This window comes from Alligator mississippiensis, chromosome 1 (genome assembly GCF_030867095.1).
Source record: "Alligator mississippiensis isolate rAllMis1 chromosome 1, rAllMis1, whole genome shotgun sequence".
NCBI lineage: Eukaryota > Metazoa > Chordata > Crocodylia > Alligatoridae > Alligator > Alligator mississippiensis.
The window spans coordinates 117,710,839-117,729,958 of record NC_081824.1 but is presented as its reverse complement, the minus strand read 5'-3'; the positions used below and the strand labels follow the sequence as shown (position 1 = coordinate 117,729,958).

Here is a 19,120-nt window from a genome sequence, read left to right as displayed (position 1 = left end):
GAACATTTTTTTGGTCTTAGCATGCCTCCTGCAACATCTCAAACTGCTTTACAACACCACAACAGGTGCATACGTGCTCATTTGGATGAACCCACAACGTCCTTTCTCCAAATCTTTATGCAGTTCCTTTTATTATCATTATTATTATTTTTGAAAGATATACATTACCTTCCCCTTCAGGATTATGCAAGTATTTTGCTCTCACCCCCACTCCTCCAGCTCCCCCCAGGGATGCTCATCTAACTAGGCTTGGAGACTTAAAATGGACAAAGATAAAAGACTTGGAAACATAGCTTAGTGTGTAGCCACTCCACAATTACCTCTACAAACTGTAGTTGGAATAGCACAGCTTGTATCTGAGAGTGCAGGCAGAACCTGATCTAAGAGGGTACAGGGTACTTTTCTTTGCCCAAAATGTAAAGGTTAAAGAAATGGCTTTCATGCTTAATTAACCATATATTAACAAGTGAGATACATATAAGTATGCCATGTAAGGGCCAGTCTTTCAGAAACCACTAGAACTACTCACATGAGTAAGGGTAGTCGTCCATTATAGCTGATTACAGTTCCTCTTGTACTTTTTTCTTCAAGCAAATGTTTGAGGTCTTGGAAAAATAAATGCTTGAGGATGCATTCTTATCCCTTTTTTTTAGTTGTATAAATACAGGTGGACAATAGTGCTGAAATAAATACAAACCACAACTAAAACTAGAGAACTTCAAAGACAAGAATCACTGAAGTTAAGTTTTATACAGTTCTTAATATAAAGATAGTAACTTTTGGTTCCCCTCAGCCAAAGATTCAGCCCTGAAGGAAATTACAAATATGAAGATCTTTCTTATATGAACTTCTGAGCGTCAGTAATTGGCAGGTTAAATGTAAATTCTGGACCCCTGGAAGCATAAGTGACTGGCAGGGGGTGCACAGGGGTGCACGTGCCCCCCCTGATGCGGCTAGTGTCCCCCGATGGCTGACACTCATTCTGTGGGTAGGGCTGGTGCCACCTTTGACAGGGCTGCTGCCGTCAGCGGCTTCTGTCACTGCCCTGCCCCTGATTCAGGAGGCACCAGTCCCTCACACCTGGAAGAAGTTCATATCTTTAATTGCCCAAGTAATACCCTAGCAAACTGCATACAAAAGTGGGGCAGAGCTATGGTGAGAAAGAGTAAATAGAAAAGGGGCCAATTGATTTTTTATTTAGATTGGACATTAGAAAAACGTTCTTTGCGGTCAGGGTTGCCAGGATCTGAAATGGGCTTCCAAGGGAGGTGGTGCTTGCTCCATCCTTGGGGGTCTTCAAGAGGAGACTGGATAGGCACCTGGCTGAAATCACATGATCCCAGGTTTGGTGACCCTTTTCTTGCCTGCCTGGGGCAGGGGGTCTGACTACATGGCCCACTGAGGTCCCATCCAACCCTAGAATCTATGAATAAATATCTAATTTACTATGTCAATGAGCAATATACTTTGACCCTCAAGACGGAATCGAAGGAGATGAAAGTAGAGGGATTGTGGGTTAAGTTACATGGGGGGCAAGGAGAAAGGGATTTGGTGGTAGAGGTCTGCTACAGACTCCCACACCAAGGGGAAGAACTAGATTCGGGGCTCCTGAGGCAGCTCTCAGAGACCATAAAAACTAAGGAGGCGGTAGTCATGAGGGACCTAAACTACCCAGACATCTGCTGGGAGACACAGACAGCAAAGTCCCACCGTTCACGCACGTTCCTATCCTGCGTACAGGACCTCCACCTGACGCAGGAGGTACATGGTCCCACTAGGGGGAATGCCTTACTGGACCTGGTATTGGCAATGGGGGATGATATGGTAGGGGACCTACAGATTGGTAGTCACCTGGAGGACAGTGATCACCAAATAATAGAATTCATCATAAGACGTCGAGTGGGTAAGGTAACTAGTAGGGTGAAAGTGCTAGACTTTAGGAAAGCTGATTTCAATGAACTCAGGCAATTAGTCAAGGATGCACTGCAGAGTAGGAGTTTTGAAGAGATGGGAGCCCAGTAAGGGTGGCTGTACCTTAAGGAAATGATCCTTCGGGCACAGAGGGAGACGATCCCGATGCAAGGAAAAAGAGGGAAAGGGGCCAGGAGGCTTCCTTGGCTGACCAGAGAAATCCAGGGCAGCCTGCGGACTAAAAGGGGAGCATATAAAAAGTGGAAACAGGAAGAGATTACCAAAGAGGAGTATACCTCCTCTGCTCGCACTTGTAGGGAGTCAGTTAGACGGGCCAAAGCTACCATGGAGCTGAGGATGGCATCCCAAGTAAAGGATAATAAAAAATTGTTTTTTAGATATATAGGGAGTAAAAGGAAGGCCCAGGGTGGAATAGGACCCCTACTAAATGGGCAGAAGCAATTGGTGATGGACAGGGGGACAAGGCTGAACTCCTCAATGAGTTCTTTGCCTCAGTGTTCCTAAGTGAGGGGTAGGACAAGGCTCTCACTGGGATTGTAGAGAGGCAGCAGCAAGGCACCAGACTGCCATAGACCCTGAGATAGTGCAGAGTCACTTGGAGGAACTGGATGCCTTTAAGTCGGCAGGCCCGGATGAGCTCCATCCGAGGGTACTGAAGGCACTGGCTGACGTCATTGCACAGCCACTGGTGGTAATATTTGAACACTCGTGGTGCACGGGCCAGGTCCCGGAGGACTGGAAAAGGGCCAATGTGGTCCCCATTTTCAAGAAGGGGAGGAAGGAGGACCCAGGCCACTATAGGCGAGTCAGTCTCACCTCCATCCTACGCAAAGTCTTCGAAAAAATGATCAAGGCTCACATTTGCGAGAGCCCGGCAGGACAAATTATGCTGAGGGGAAACCAGCACGGGTTCGTAGCAGGCAGATCATGCCTGACTAATCTAGTCTCTTTTTATGACCAGGTTACAAAATGCCTGGACGCAGGAGTAGGGGTTGATGTTGTATACTTAGACTTTAGGAAGGCCTTCAATACGGTATCCCACCCCATACTGGTAAACAAGTTAAGAGGCTGTGACTTGGATGACTACACAGTCCAGTGGGTGGCAAATTGGCTAAAGGGTCGCACCCAGAGAGTCGTAGTGGATGGGTCGGTATTGACTTGGAAGGGTATGGGCAGTGGGTTCCCGCAGGGCTCGGTCCTTGGACTGATACTCTTCAATGTCTTCATCAGCGACTTGGACAAGGGAGTGAAGTGTACCCTGTCCAAGTTTGCGGATGACACAAAACTGTGGGGAGAAGTGGACATGCCAGAGGGCAGGGAACAACTACAAGCAGACCTGGACAGGTTGGACATATGGGCAGAAAACAACAGAATGCAATTCAACAAGGGGAAATGCAAAGTGCTGCACCTAGGGAGGAAAAGTGTTCAGCATACCTACTGCCTAGGAAATTACCTGCTTGGTGGAACGGAAGCAGAAAGGGATCTTGGAGTCCTAGTGGACTCCAAGATGAACATGAGTCAGCAGTGTAACGAAGCCATCAGAAAAGCTAATGGCACTTGATCATGCATCACCAGATGCATGATGAACAGATCCAAGGAGGTGATACTTCCCCTCTATCGGGCACTGGTCAGACCGCAGTTGGAATACTGCATGCAGTTTTGGGCGCCACACTTCAAGAGGGTGGATAACCTGGAGAGGGTCCAGAGAAGGGCCACTCGTATAGTTAAGGGCTTGCAGGCCAAACCCTATGAGGAGAGACTGGGGCACCTGGACCTCTTCAGCCTCCGCAAGAGAAGGTTGAGAGGCGACCTTGTGGCTGCCTATAAGTTCATCACGGGGGCACAGAAGGGAATTGGTGAGGTTTTATTCACCAAGGCGCCCCCGGGGGTTACAAGAAATGATGGCCACAAGCTAGCAGAGAGCAGATTTAGACTAGACATGAGGAAGAACTTCTTCACAGTTCGAGTGGCCAAGGTCTGGAACGGGCTCCCAAGGGAGGTGGTGCTCTCCCCTATCCTGGGGGTCTTCAAGAGGAGGTTAGATAAGCATCTAGCTGGGGTCATCTGAACCCAGCACTCTTTCCTGCCTATGCAGGGGGTCGGACTCGATGATCTATTGAGGTCCCTTCCAACCCTAGCATCTATGTATACGTTTACATACATTGGTTGTATGCTTTCCTGCTTCAAAAAAAAGGTCTTTGAATTGAAATGTTACCATAGATCTCAGTGTCCATGACCTTGGTTGTATTACTTATGTTAAAGTTGTGCATGCTCTATATTATTCAGGACCAGTAGGTTTGAGAAAGTCTGAACTTTTGAACTACTGTCCTACTTAAAAGTTTTGAGCATGACCAGTTGGCGTAAAAGTGACAAACAGGTTTTGGCACCAAAAATTGAGAGAGAAGAGATTCACTTCCTGAGGTGATTAACCTCATGACTGGATGAAGTTTGAAAGACATATCAAAGGAGTGATTGACAGGTGTGTGTGTTGTTTGAAGGAATGATTGGCATAAATCATAAAAGTACAACTGGTATGGAAAAGTGGTGTGATTAGAGGGCTATAAAAGAGCCCGAGCCTGAGGTTCTGCACAGTTGGTGTGTGACTGGTGACGTGTGACTGAAGGTGTAGGTCTGTGTGTGTAAGTGTGCAATTAGTGTGATTCATTTGAGAGGAGTGGATGGATGTATTGGCATTATCCATGGGTTTGGATAAAAGTTGTTGATTGTTGAGTGTATCTTCACTGTGTGCTGGCAAAGCTCCCTACTAGATGTTGTAGTCAATCCCAGACTGGCTGGCTAATCACCAGTTGCTGATAATCACCACCTTTGGAGGGTAACATATTACCCATCCCTATTAAAGGAGTGGAGCCTCTGCAGGAGAGGAATACTCCTGGGAGGGAGGAGGAAAACTATATTGACTCATTATTGTGGCTAATAGAGCCTGTGAGACCTGTGCCTGCATCCACAGCATTGTTGCAAGTGTGAAGGGAGAGAGGGAGCTTTGCTCTCTGGCTTTTACTCTCTCCCCTGTAATCCTTTGGTTTCTTTCCCTTCCCTGCTGATTAGTTCTGTATTTGATGTTGTTCATTGTTGTTTGTTAATTAATACTGTGATAATAATAGTCTTGTTGTTTCTAGTCTATAACGGAGTCTGTTGAATTTGTCCAAGTCCCTTTGTCACCAAGTTAGTGCCAGGCCATAGGTTTAAATTTAGTAGGCTGCTCCATCACTTTCATTTGCTGGGTGAGTTAATTAGATAATTTGCATAGCCCAGTCAACAGAAAGAGCCTGTTTCCATTAACAGGGCATTTGGAGAGCTAAATTCCCTGGCTTCCATGGAGCCACAGATTATTTTAGCCTACTAGGAGGGGCAACCTAAGGCACATGTGCTACAAGTTTGCAGTCTCTATGTGCAGGGAGGGGCAGATTGGCCCGGGGAGGGAGACAGGCAGCACAGTGGCAGACAGGGCAGAAAGCAAAGCAGATCAGATAGAGGAAGGGAATCAGAATAGCAATCTGGGGAGGATGCAGGGCTAATTTGTGGCATGCCTGCCAAAAAGGTTGGCTTTCATTGTTCTAGAAAATTACTACAATTGCAGTCAGTCAAATAATTTATTGCATGGCTCTTTCTTCATATGACTCTAAAAAGGGATGATTTGCAACTGAAGAAATAGAATTTAGACTGAACCATCAGTCACTTGGAGGATGATAAGCTGAGTTAAGTGGCTTTGACTACTTGTGCTGCAGCTTACAATACAGACAAAAGGTGAAACCCTGTGCTCAATGAAATCATGGCCACACTAAAATCAATAGAGGTTTGGCCACTAATTTCATCCATGGATTTAATCCTTTTAACAAAAATGAATATTCATAGTTAATTGCCTACAAATTCAGACAGCATGCTGAAATGGTTTAGTAGAAAAAGAATCCTCAATTAACTTTTTAAAAAATGACTTCTTTGAGCAAAAATTGGAGAGCAGAAAAATTCTCCAAAAGTTCTCCTGCTGGTTTAAAAATGAAAACCTGAGAGTCAAGGCAACAGGGATTTGTACCAGCCTGTCACCCATCCCAAGGACAGTCAACATCAGCTCCTACTCTCCCCTAGTACCACTCTGATGCACTTCCCAATCTGCCACTCTGCTCCCTGGTACCCCTGCCCCATCTGCTGCTTTGCTTATTGCTCCCTGCCCCATCTGCTGCTCTGTACCCTGTGTGCACTGCCTTCTGCTCCCCTCCTGATCATAGAAATCAGAGTCAAAGAAGAGGGGCTGGAAGGGACCTCCAGAGGATGACCTCTGGAGGTCCCTTCCAGCCCTGAGGCAGAATCACCCCTGTCCAAACCATCCCATACAAATCCCTCATCTAAACTCTGACACATCAGACCTAACACCTTAACTTGCCACAGGTAAAGCAGGGGAACCACAGCAGCCAATGTCTGGCTTCTGTAAAAGGTTGTTAATATACACTCGAGATCTTGGGAAAGCAGCCATGGCTCTGGCTAGAGAGGAAGGCAAAAACCCACGCAGTCCTCACCAGTGTGACCATGGGGTAAAATCCCTTCCTGACCCCAAATCTGGCAATCAGTCTGACCCTGAGCAGAGGAGCAAGAAGACCCTCTAGCCAGGAACCTGCAACTTTACTCCCAGCATTGGGACTCCCCAGCCCTGGCTGTAGCTAACACCCAGCGCCTCTGAAGGAAGCTTGAAGACAAGGAACAATGGTCTCCAGTTGCAGCAGGGGAAGCTCAAAAAGAATGCGGAGAAGCTTGAGTCCAGACAAAAGCCACTCATTGGATTAGAGACCTGAAGAACAAGCGTTATGAGGAAAGGCTGACAGATATGGGACTGTTCAGCCTAGAAAAGAGAAGACTTTGGGGGGATTTGGTGGCAGCTTACAAATATATCAGGGGTGAGCATCAGGGGCTAGGCAAACCCAGTGCCCCAGTGGAAAACCCCCATCAAAGCACCCCAGGGGAAAGCCAGGATCAATGGTCATCAACTCCTAGGTTTCAGACTGGATACAAGGAAAAACTTATTTGGGGTTTGTGTGACCGGACTCTGCAACAGACTCCCAGTGGGGGTGGTGCAGGCACCTGCCCCGGAGATCTTCAAAAGGAGGCTGGACGCGCACCTTGCTGGAGTTGGTTAACCCCACCTGTCTTTCCTGGCCCATGGGGGGGCTGGACCCAGTGATCTCCCGAGGTCCCTTCCAGCCCTCAGCTTCATGAATCTGTGAAGTTCAAGCTAGACTTGAGGAAACACTTTGGCACAAGGACAGTGAAGCCCTGGAACAGGCCACCCAGAGAGGTTGTGGACCTGGGAGATTTCTAGGACCAGACTACATAAAGCCTATGTTAGGATGTTATACTTGAGGACAGCCCTGTTTTGGACAGGTCCCACTTGGACTCCATGAGTGAGGTCCCTGCCGGCGCGTGCCCATTGCAGCCTTTCCCTCCTCCTCCCAAGGCGCATGCGCTCCACCACCGCACACTTGGAAGACCCGAGCGACACTCGGCTACCGCATTGCCCCATAAGCCCCGCCTCCACTTGAGCGCATGCGCAGTGCGCCGAACGCCGTTTCCTTGGCAGCCGCTGTTGTTGTTTTCGGCGCAACTATCGTGAGCAGCCGGGGGGGACGGGCGGGAGAGACCAAGTGAGGAAAGAGGGAGACTGCGGGAAGCAGCGGCGCCGCCGCCAGAGGAGACGCGCTGGGCTCGGCCAACGTGAGTGGGGTTCCGCCCGCGACGTGGGGCCCCATCCCCAGGTGTCGGGGGGGTGGGGAGGAGGGATCCGAGCGTGGCGCCGATCACGGGCCGTGGCGACAGGGGGCTTCGGCGGTACGACCGCGACCCCACGTCCTCGAGCCGCACCGTTGCCTCCCCCGCGAGGCTTGTGGTCTGCTCCGGGGGGGCGGGGCAGGGCTCATCTGCTCCCGGTGGATGACGTCACGCGCGGCTCCCAGGGGGTTCGTTCTCCCTCATCCTCAGCACCCGCTGCGCATGCGCGGGGTACCCGCGTGTTAGGGCTTCACATGGGAGCTGCATGAGGGTGAGGGTGGGGTTGGGGGTGCTTTGAGGGGAAGGGACTGGTGGGTACTCCCTGTTTTGCGTGAGCTGCCCCCCCCGGGGCCGAGTGGAATCACCACCTGCTCTGGGTCCACCCACAGTCCTAGCCATCCTGCTGAGGTCTTGTGGTCTGGCTTTGGAGCACGTCTGGTGCCAGTGTCCCACAATCATGTTCACGCTCGCTAAGCACCGTTCCAGTGGGAGCAGGCGCCCTCTTTAAGCACCTTGTTGCCTGTTCAGCACCCTCCTGGGGTGCTAGAGTGGCAAGGGGTATCTCCTGACAGGGGCTGACTAAAAACTGCATTGCGGTCTAGCACGGTTAAGCCCATGTCCAGTGAGTGCTTTAATGTAGTATTTTTAATAATTACATTCCAGTGATTTGCAGCTGTTGCAAGTGACAGTATGTCCAGGTCTATAGCACGGTGGTTCTCAGTCTTGTTAGCCTCGAGGCCTCCATGGCAGCTCCTTGCTTTCGCTCATTTTTGGGCTACAGAAAAATAACATGTTGGGAAGGACTCAGCCTGCACTAGGTCAGACTGGTTTTAACACTGGGGATTCCTCTGTGAAATCTCTGGGTTTATCTTGTAAATCAGGGGTTTCAAAGACAGTTGAAACCCTCTGAGCTAAATTAGGCCTGCAGAGCCCTGTCCTCTTGCCCCTGCTGCTGCCTGTAGGTCTCAGACTGAAGCAATTTTGGGAAAACCCAGAAAGACCTAGAATAGTACCAAGATTCAAGAATTGGCCCTTTCCTTTTGAGTTGGTACTAGCTTGATGTCTTAATAGAGTGTTAGGAGGCACTGGGCTATCTTAAGGTATAACAACATTTTTGATCACGGAAGACTTGATTTTTGCTTCTAAATAGGGCGTGTGCAATTTGGTTAAAGTTTGAATCGGGTAATTGCATCATACCAACTAAATTCTCTCATGACCCAAATTCGATAATGGTTTCTAAATTTTCTGCTGAATAGAATTTTATAATATGTATGCTTTCACTTCATCATACACTGTATAATATGTAAAACACTTGAGACCTTCAGAGTAAAAAGTGCAACTTTTTTTACTTTAGAGTAAAAAGTGTACTGTTGCATCAGTATATATTTATACAAACAACAGTAGTTGACTTGGGGCTGCCATTCTGAAGATTTGATTTGAGCATACATTGGAAAACTACTTTTTAAAAACAGGATAGATTGGATATTGGGGAAGAAAATGGAAAAGAAATTAGGCAGGAAGATATACAATAAGCTGTTAGACTCTCTGGATGCAGACTGCTGTTTTCCTTTTATTACTATCTGTTAGGAATGTAAATCTATTCTGAAGGATTCGTAGATTGAAAGGCAGAAAGGGACCTCGGAAGATCACCAGGTCCAGCCACCTGCACTAAGCAGGAAAGATAACTGGGGGTCAGGTGACCCCCACAAGGTGACTGTCCAGTCTCCTCTTGAATACTTCCTGGGTAGGTGGTTACACTGCCTCTGGAGGGAGCTTATTCTGCAGTCTGGACACCCTGACTGAAGAATTTTTTCCTAATGTTGAGCCTGAATCGATCTTCCAGAAGTTTGTGGCCGTTACTCCTGATTTTCCCCTCAGCTGCCCTGGTGAACAGTTGCTCACCGAGTGCTTGATGCACTCCCCTAGTGTAGCGGTAAGCTGCTACCAGGTCCCCTCTCGGCTTTCTTTTCCTCAGGCTGAATGTTTTTTTCTTAATGTTTCTTTAATAGGAAGCCGTTTTCCAACATCATTAGTGCTGGTCGAGGAAAATAATATTGTCAAGATAAAAGTTAGAATTAGGCAGACAGGGTTCTTTGGATAAATTATATCTTTTATTAGACCAACTAAATCATTGGAAACATTGTTCTTTGCAAGGTTTTGGGCACAAACACCCTTCTCCAGGCATAGGGAGAGTCTGCTGTTGTTGTGTTGTGTGTTTGGATGGAATAGAAGCCAATATGCAAAATGCAGCTCTGTGAAAAAGCAAATACATGGCAGTAAGGATCAGACCAAGAAACCCATGGACCAACATAAATATCCTTACAGAACCAACAATCGCCCTAAAGAACCAAGAAAGCTGTACTATACAGCCAAGCCCTTCGATACCACCGAATTTGCACTGAGGAGGACACCCGCGATCGTTGCCTTGCAAATCTCAAAATGGCTTTCACACAACAAGGACGCTTCTCCAGAGAGAGAGATCACACTTTTGAAAGAGCCACCTGGATACCACGTGAAGAATTACTGAAGTTCAAAAAGAAAATCCCCATGAATTGCACACCTTTAGCTATGACATATCAACCCTCCCTGGAACCTACACGGAAAATCCGCAAATAATTGCAACCCGTACTAGAAGAAGAATCAAATCTTAAAGATATCTTCCCAGAACTGCCCATCCTAACCTTTAAACAAGCACCAAACGTTGCCAACCTTATTACCAGAAGCAAACTTCCTGTGGCCCAAAGCACACTGAAAGGATCCAGATCATGCCAGGGCAAGAAATGTAAAGTCTGCCAACACATCTCCACCACTCTTACAATAACTACACCCCACAACAGGACCATCACCATTTCTGGATCTTACACCTGCGCCTCCAGAAATGTAATACTGTATATCTCATCTAGTGCACTAAATGTCCTGATGGAAAATAGGTAGGAGAAACCAAACAACAACTGCGTACCAGAATGAATGCACACCAGAAATCTATCAAAGACAAAAATACCCAATTACCTGTGGGTGCACGCTTCTTACAAGACAACCACTCTCTCTCTCCAGTGTCTCAGTTCTAATCCTCAAAGGGAATTTACAAAATACCTTCCCTATGAACTTCACTTCATAAATCTACTGGATACAAAAAATCATGGACTAAATATAGGCAGACAAAGTTCCTTGGGTGAATTTGTTATTTTTTATTAGACCAACCCAAATGGTTGGAGAATAGTTATTAAGCAAGCTTTTGGGTTCAAAAACCCTTCGTCAGGCTAAGAAAGCTTCAAACCCCTGGACTAAATATAGACATTCGATTTATGGCACATTATAACCTGCCTGCCATCTGATAACCTCAGGTAACCTCTCTACAATTTACCAGCTACATTCTATCACCAGGCCATCATTTACCCCTTTCTTCCCCACCTTCCTGTCTTGCATCTGTTTTACCCCCATGGCCTCTGATCATCACTGACAGGCATTTGTATTTTCACAGACATACATTTTGCATATTGGCTTCTGTTCCATCCAGGAGAACACAAAACAGCCGACTCTCCCTATGCCTGCAGAAGGGTGTTTGTGCCCGAAAGCTTGCAAAGAAACAATTTTTCCAACTATTTAGTTGGCCAAATAAAAGATATCACATTTACCCAAAGAACCCTGTCTTCCTATGTTTTTAGACCAAGACGTCTACAACCAACACCTCCGAAACATGCAAGAATTAGTCAGCAAATTAAGCCCAGGAAAAGAACTATAGACTCATTCGTATTACTCTGGTTACTGACCTTTAAATCCTTCCTATTCTAAAATGAGATTATGCAGGGTGAACATCCTTGTTCTTACTATTGATTAATGAGCTATATTTATACCTCTTCTACAGATGATTGAAGAACATCTGTGCCAAATGTTGCATAAATCTGATCTACTGCACATAGAAATAACAGTATTAACACAATACGCTTTCATTTCATTGTCTTGAAAAAGATATTCACCAGGAAGCTGTGCACACTGGTCAAGCAGAAGGAGCTGTCCATCAGATGGAAAAAGTGGTAGGGAGGAAATCAGCATAATTGGTAGAGAGCACAAGGAAAAAAATGCCTGTCTATGGCTAATAATAGCTAAATAAATTTGCTGGTCATTTTGTGGGGTGATTTGCGGGGGGTATTAATGAAGTTATTTCAACCATATAGGGCATACCTACCTGGAATAGGTATGCCATATACATATTTTACTTTTCATACAATTATATTACCTTGATTGCATCATTTATAAAGCTTTGAGAGTAGCTTGGCAGCTCATCTGCCTTTTAAAGTAGCGCATGCTTTCTTTTTCTGTTTAATTTCTACTCTGCAGTGTAAAAAAGTTAGTGCAAACTCTCTCTTCAGAGTAAGTATAAGAAAAAATTAATCTATTTTGTGTCACATGGCATTCTTCTTGGAGAGTGAGAAGTATGCCTTTTATTGCAGCATGTAAACTGAATTGAATGTCAAATGTTTCAAACTAGCATTTGATTTTTTTAATATTGTTAATCTCCAAATTCATAAGATTGACTCATTATAACTTTGAAATTCTTTTAATTTTCTTCTGGTTTTTGATATTGACTTTCTTTGTATTCTTGAGATCTGTAGGTGAAAAGTGATGTAGAATATTGGTGCTCAAGTTCTAGACCCTAGGGCCATATCTTCTGGCCTATGGTCCTCCCCTTGGGCTCCAAAAATTTGGCAGTCAGGCAGTAGTCTCTGGTTTAATTACTTTTGATCTGGAAGCTATGGCAATTAATGCCACCACTGTCCTGCCACCACTAAATTTTCAGATATGTGGGGACCCTTGGGGGCTGGACAAATTGGCCTTGCATGTTGTGCAGCCAAATCTGGTTTATGGGGTGGGAGCACTCTGCAGCTGAATCTGGCATGCAAGTTTGGGCCAGCATATAGGGTTGCTGGATCTGACACATAGGGTCACACCAGCAGGCTGATCTCATACTGGACCTGGCCTGTCTACTGACCCTGCCTGTGGGATCTGGCCCAACGGCCAGCCCCACACCACTTCTCTGGCCTGCTGTGCCAGCAGGTTGAGTATCACTGTTGTTAGAAGAACTAGCTCGTGGTGTTGGCATTTAACGTTCACTTGAGTCATATTTTCAAGCTTTACTACACAACAAGGAGGGACAGAAACTTAATAAAAAGTAAAAGACTAGAATTTTACTGTACAGTAGTGTCCTTAGAGGTGGGCAGTAGGTGTAGCCCATCTATTCTTTGTGCAGATTTAGAGGGGGCACCAGAATGGTGGCCCCCATGAAGCCTGTGCTATGGGGGTTGTGAAGCTGCTGTGTGGGGAGTCTGTGCTGCAACCTCAACAGAAGCAGTACAAAGTCATTCCTAGGTTGGTTGCTGCAGTCGGTGCAGTGACCCAACACACACCTAGTAGCAGCAGAAGAACTCCCCCTGCATGAAACCTTCCACTTTACCTAGGGTGCTGAAATAGCGATGCCTCTGCTTGTGTACCTGCATTTCTCTGGAAGTGGTCTCTTTATGTAAAATATCAAGTGTTTCGAGACTTGAAATAAAATCATTTGAGTTAGCAACCCTGGATGCTTAATTACTAAATTCTTGGTTACTGACATGTGGATTAACCAGCAGCGTAAGAACTCAGCAGGCAGGCTATAAATCATTGTTTCCCCCTCTTCTCCAAGATAGTTTCCAGTGTTGCTAATTACACTGGAATGAACATTATTTTCACTTGACAAAGGATGTGATCATGAGAATCCTGATTTGAGGTCAGGAAGTGTGGGGAGAGTGGCATGTCACGATGACACAAGTTTATAGTATTAATTCTTTAAATAACATCATTAATTAGAATATTCTGAATTTTGTTTTATTTAGAATGCTGAACTTTAAAAAAGAAACGTGTAGCATACTGAAACAGTCTTAGTGCAAGACTGAAAATGCGACCAGGTGAGAACATTTACGTGTTGATTTACAAAATGCATTTTCTTCTTAAATTTGGGTGCAAATAAATTACCTGTATCTGTTACTTGTTAATACAAATATGTTAGTTATGGGTAGTGCTTACTGCTGCTTTTAAGTTATCTTTAGCTTTATAAACTTTTAATTTAATATTTGTAAAACTTTGTAAAATCCACGGAGGAGTTATATGAAACAGTGAATGCGAGTAGTTCCTAGTTGGGTATAATAGAAAATTGCACACTATTTTTTTTGTATGCTACATACCCCCAAATAAGACATGAGCCTTGTTTTTCAAAGGTACGATATAGCAGTGGGGAAAAAGTTACAGCTGAGAGAGCTAACTGCATACAGCAGCTCGCTTGCCCTTAGGCAGCCCAGTAGCTGCTTCAGGCAAAAGTATAGTGTTAACCCTTTCACAGACACTGCTGAATTAGCAGCAGCTTTTAGCTTCTCTGTTAAAACTGGATTCCACCTCTGCTGCTTATTGGGTGCATCTACATGTGTGCTTTACTGCGCAGTAAACCATCACCGTCTACATATGCGTGACAATTAGGGCACATTAAATGAATGTAACACACCACTGGATAGCCCGATCAGATACAAGTATTGTCTAATGGTACATTACATTACTGAAACGCACATGTAGGCAGTGACATGGGCACAAATTGCCCCTCGTCAGCTCCTTCAGCAGGGAGCCAGACTCCTGTTTGCTGCTGAGTCATGTAGTTCAGCAGTTTTTGAAGCAGTGTGGTGTGGAGAACTCGTCCACTGCCCAGCACTATCACCCAGACCCCAGGCTTGATCCCCAGAGCCTGTGCCAGCTGGAGCCTACTCCCTGGGCACCATGCTCCACAATACCAGGCAAGTGCTGTCCAGGACCTGGAATCTAGGCCTGACCTCCCGGGGCCACTGCCAGCTGGAGCCTGCCCCGTGGGCACCATACCTCACCCAAATGGGTACTTGTAACCCATGCCACCACCCAGAGCTCAGGCCTGACTCCCCAAGACCTCTGCCAGCTGCAGTCATGGTGGGCTCCCCACCCACTCATATACAAGTCTGGGGACCTGACTGGACCCATGAGGAGGCTGTGGACCTCATCGCCATCTAGGGGGTGTTGAGGTCCAGTGGCAGTTTAGCCAGGCAACAAGGGCCAGCATCTACGTTTATGTGACTGTAGCCTGGCAGATGCAGAAGTGCAGAGACCAGCACTCTGGCCACCAGTGCTAGGCCAAGGCCCCGAGGACTCAGTGGGTCCACGTTTCAGACCACAACAGATGGTGCATGGTTGCCTTCATGCAGGAGCTGGACTGTATCCTGGCCTCCATTGACCTTGGTAAGGCCTGTCACATGTTCTGTAGACCACCAGAGCCTGAGTCAGGGCCCGTGGGCAGGAAGGCCTCTCCAGGGGAGGGCCCCTTGGTGCTCCTGTGTCAGGTCCGGGTGCACTCCCTGCCTTCAGCCTCACCTGGCCGCTTAGGCATCTACTTTAGGAGCGGGCCATCTCTGAGGATGAGGACAGGTTGGGGATGGCCCCTGAACACACCACCTCCAGCTCCAGCTCCTGCTCCTCACTGGAGGGAGCCTCTGCTGGGGCAGCCAGGTACCGAACTGTGGCACCCCAGGACAGAGCCAGCCGGACCTCCTCTCTGCAGCCAGGGACAGCCTCAGACCACCAGGAGTGGCTGCCACACCCACCCGGTAAGCCCTGCACAGGGAGGTGGGCCAGGGGGGAGAGGGAGTGCCACAGCCACTTGTGCCCACACCAGCTCACCCCTCTGTCCTCAGGCTGCCAGTGAGCCTGCATGGGGGATGCAGGGCTGCTAGTGAGCCTGCATGGGGCTGTCAGTGAGCACTGCTCATGCTGCCAGTGAGCCTGCATGGGGTCCTGCATGGGGGATGCAGGGCTCTCTCCTCCCTTCCTGCCATGCCTGGCTGAGCTGTACCCCCAATCCGCTTGGCCTCCCCCCCACCATGAGGCAGGAGGCAGTGTAGAACTTTGAGCGCCCTGCAGGCTCCCAGCTAGGCAGTCAGGGGCCTGTCACAGGCGGAGAAACTTGTTGATGGCAGTGCTGATCTCCTTGGCCACAGGGGTCAGGCACTTGTAGCGTAGGCAGACATACTCCAGGCGGCTGCACATGTTGCATGGAAATACAGGCTTGCCTGGGGTGCCCTCGAAGCTCAGGGCCCTATGCGAGGTTCTCAGTTGCACCCAGGGAACCATCGTGATCATAATCAGCAGGGCATAGTGGGTAGGGCAGCCTGTGGAGCCCTCAAACAGCTCATCTTAGCATCCCCAGGTAACTTTGACTAGGGGCATGCTTGGGGGCAGGAGATGTGCAGCAGGGGCCCTGCCCTGGAGAGGGCTGCTGGGAGGAGGTAGCCACCAGGTCCATGTCTCAGCTGGGTGGGAGCCCCTTACCCCTAGAGCCTGGGCACTATATCCCTGGAGGCATGGGAGCAAAGTGCCTTGCCTGTAGGAAGGAGAAGCAGGAGCGGGGAGTGGGGAGTTGCTCCAGAGCTACTGTGGCAGCTCTGGCAGTGGCCAGCCATGGCCCGACCTGGGTTGGGTATGGGGAAGGCAGGCTGCCTGCTGCAAGGAGCCCACCTGCCCCTGCTGTGGAAGTGGGAAGAAAGGCTCACCCAGCAGCCGCCTGTGGAAGTGCCCACCCAGGCAACTTCTGTGGGCACCTGTGTGTACATGACTCCCAAACTGGGGGTGGGCGGTGCACAGCTCCTCTGTATAGTGCATGTTACACCTGAAATGTTGCATACTCTCACAAAGAGCCTCTCTGTCCTTGCTCTGCAGAGCCAGCTGCTGGACACTGGGGGAGACCCACCTGTTGCTGGTGGAGATGGGGGCCCTAGGGACACCATCACTGTCTGCAGGTGGGCTTCACATGCGCTGGCTCCGTCAGTGCTGGAGCCAGGACTTGGCAGCTCTCCTCGAGTGGCTGGTGAACATCTTTGAGGAGCTGTTTGCAGACTCTCGAGCTGGGCACTTCAAGGACCAGGAGGTGGATCAGGTGCCCCTTGCCCTCTAGCAGAGGCAGTTCACTCTTGAGGAGAGACATTTCACTCTCCTGGAGAGGCAGGTCAAGGCCACATCGTGGTGCGCCGAGGCAGTGGGCGCTACTGAGTGCGATCAGCATGTCTTGGATACGGTGCTGGCTTGGGTGGTCTCTATTGTGCAACCTAGCATCCAGGCCCCAGCCCAGGCTAGGCCTTGGCAGCCACCTGTGCATCTGCATCAAGCACCCCAGTAGGCATGGGAGGTGGTGCAGTGCCACCTGTAGTGGCCAGGGCCCCCTACTTCAGATCCTGGTTCCCCAGTGGCTGGGTCCCTCACCACCTGCCACCCCCTGCACTTATGTGTGGCCTTTGAGCTAGACATGGACGTGGCAGTACCAGCTCACCATGCGGGCCCTGGTGGCCTCATCCCCATGGAGGAGGAGGGAGAGCAGGCTGGACAGCACCTACCCTCACCCCTGGGGAAGCCCATGGCCCACCGGGGTTGCCATGGCATCTGGATCCAAGGTGCTGGTGGCAGAGGCTAAGGTGACTCCCTCCAGGCTCCGTGCCGTAGGTGCCTCCTCCCCACTGCTCCCCTGGACACTCTGAATAAGACTCATGTAAATAATTTCACATTGAAGAGGGTGCTTTACGGGTGGTGCATGTTGGGGTGGAGAGGGGGGTCTCGGGGAGGGAGGGAAGGACGGGGGTCTGGTTGTGGGGGGGGGGGGGGTTGTTGTGTTCTGGAAGAAAATAAAGGTTGGTATTTATTGCAAACTGTCCACAATGTGCATAGTCTTTGGTTTGCCCTGTGGACCTGGGATTTGTGGGCAACCACCCTGGTGCTCTACTGCAGGGTGTGGTGGTGGAGGTGATCTGCGAGCATGTGGTACCCTCATGCACATGGTACCCTGGCCCTCGCGTGTGCAGCTTGCCCAGGGCCTCTGGGTGGTGGTGGTGGTGGAGGGGGTTGGTGCCAGCACCACTGCAGCAGGGCATGCTCCTGGTGACAGATATCCTTGGTATGCCGTGCCTCCACCCAGGCCCCCTGAAAGATCTCCCACCAGGACTTGAAGAAGTTGTGCAGCATGCAGGCTATGGTGATGACCTGGGGGATGTTGGCCTTGGCAAACTCAAGGCAGGTGAGAGTGCACCAGTGTCCCTTGAGGTGCCCAAAGGTGCACTTGACCAGTGTGTGACTCTGGCTCCGGCACCTGTTGAAGTGCTCCTAGTATAGGTCAAGGTGGCCGTTGTAGGGGTGCATGAGCCATGGCTGCAGCAGGTACGTGGAGTCCCCTATGAGAGATGGGATGGTCACATCTGCCAGCTGCAGGTTGGGGACTCGTGGTGTGAAGTGGTAGGGCAGAGTTCTGGAAAATCCAAATGTTGTGGGCGCTGCCAGCCCAGCCAGCACAGATGTTGGAGAAGGTCCCTCTGTGGTCCACCATGGCTTGCAGCATGATGGAGTGGAAGCCACACCAGCTATAGTAGGGGTAGTCTCATTGGGATGGGCAGATGATGGGGATATATGTCCTATCAAGGGCCCCAATGCAATGGGAGAAATCAAGTGGTTGGAATCCCACCACCACCTCTAGGGAGTCAGCAACCCAGACTACAGTGTTAGCCAGCACATCCTGGAGGGTGCCACAGACCTTGACAAGAACCTGCCCTAGTGTTACCTTGCATACCTCGAACAGGTGGGTGATGTGGAACAGGCTAGTGGGGGTGGAGATCTTCATGAAGGTGGTGGTAACACAAATCTCCACATGGAAGGGCTGGTGCATAGTGGTGGGGTGATTCTCTAGGTGCAGCCAAGCTGCTAGACTACCTTGCGGAATATGGGTTGGGTCATGGAACGAGTCCAGCCACTGTTCATTGTCCCAGGCATGCAGGATGATGTGGTGCCACCAGTTCTAGCTGGTGAGGTGAGCCCAGAAGTGGCGGGGCCAGAGCACCATGAGCTTATGGACAATGGCCACAGTGGTGTCCATGTGGGCATCATCAGTGACACTGCTGGGTTCTGGGAGGTGGCCCAAGAGCTGGTAGCTGATGGCCTGTGAGTGGCGGGGCACAGGCTGGGCTATGGGCCTGGGTGCAGGGCCATGTGGCAGGGTGGGGTGGATGAGGTCAAGCCCCACAAAGGCCAGACAGCAGTCAGCACAGGTGTGGAGCATGGCTAGCGTGGTGGTGAGCAGAAGGCCATAGTGCTGGTCATCACTGCTGGGGGAAGGGTGAGGAATGTCCGTGGCGTGCACATGTAGGTGTACCAACTATTTCAGAGTGAAGTATAGTCATTCTTGCAGTCAGCACAGCATCTCCATGATTCTTTTCTTCCTTGCTTCTATTCTGAAGAAGAATATCAGTTTCCCTGCTTAAGACATTCATCCTAAATTTGGAGGGTTAATTTTGAAGGAAAGGTGTGCGTTCTGTTTTAGTAATTGCAGTATATCATG

The 19,120-nt window shown here is 49.0% G+C and overlaps 1 protein-coding gene across 6 annotated transcripts in view; it reads left to right on the top strand.

Moving 5' to 3' along the window:
- Positions 1-7,498: 7,498 nt before the first annotated feature.
- AHI1 (Abelson helper integration site 1) overlaps positions 7,499-19,120 on the top strand; it is a 221,902-nt gene continuing 210,280 nt past the window's right edge. For 3 of the 6 annotated variants that reach the window (XM_019479611.2, XM_019479610.2, XM_019479609.2), the window contains exons 1-2: positions 7,502-7,653; positions 13,575-13,646. In XM_019479611.2, the coding sequence (XP_019335156.1) occupies positions 13,637-13,646 (10 nt within the window). In that variant the 5' untranslated portion in view covers positions 7,502-7,653; positions 13,575-13,636. Of the gene's footprint in view, positions 7,654-13,574; positions 13,647-19,120 lie in introns of all 6 variants that reach the window. The other 3 variants (XM_059713342.1, XM_019479613.2, XM_019479612.2) reach the window with 3 other exon arrangements.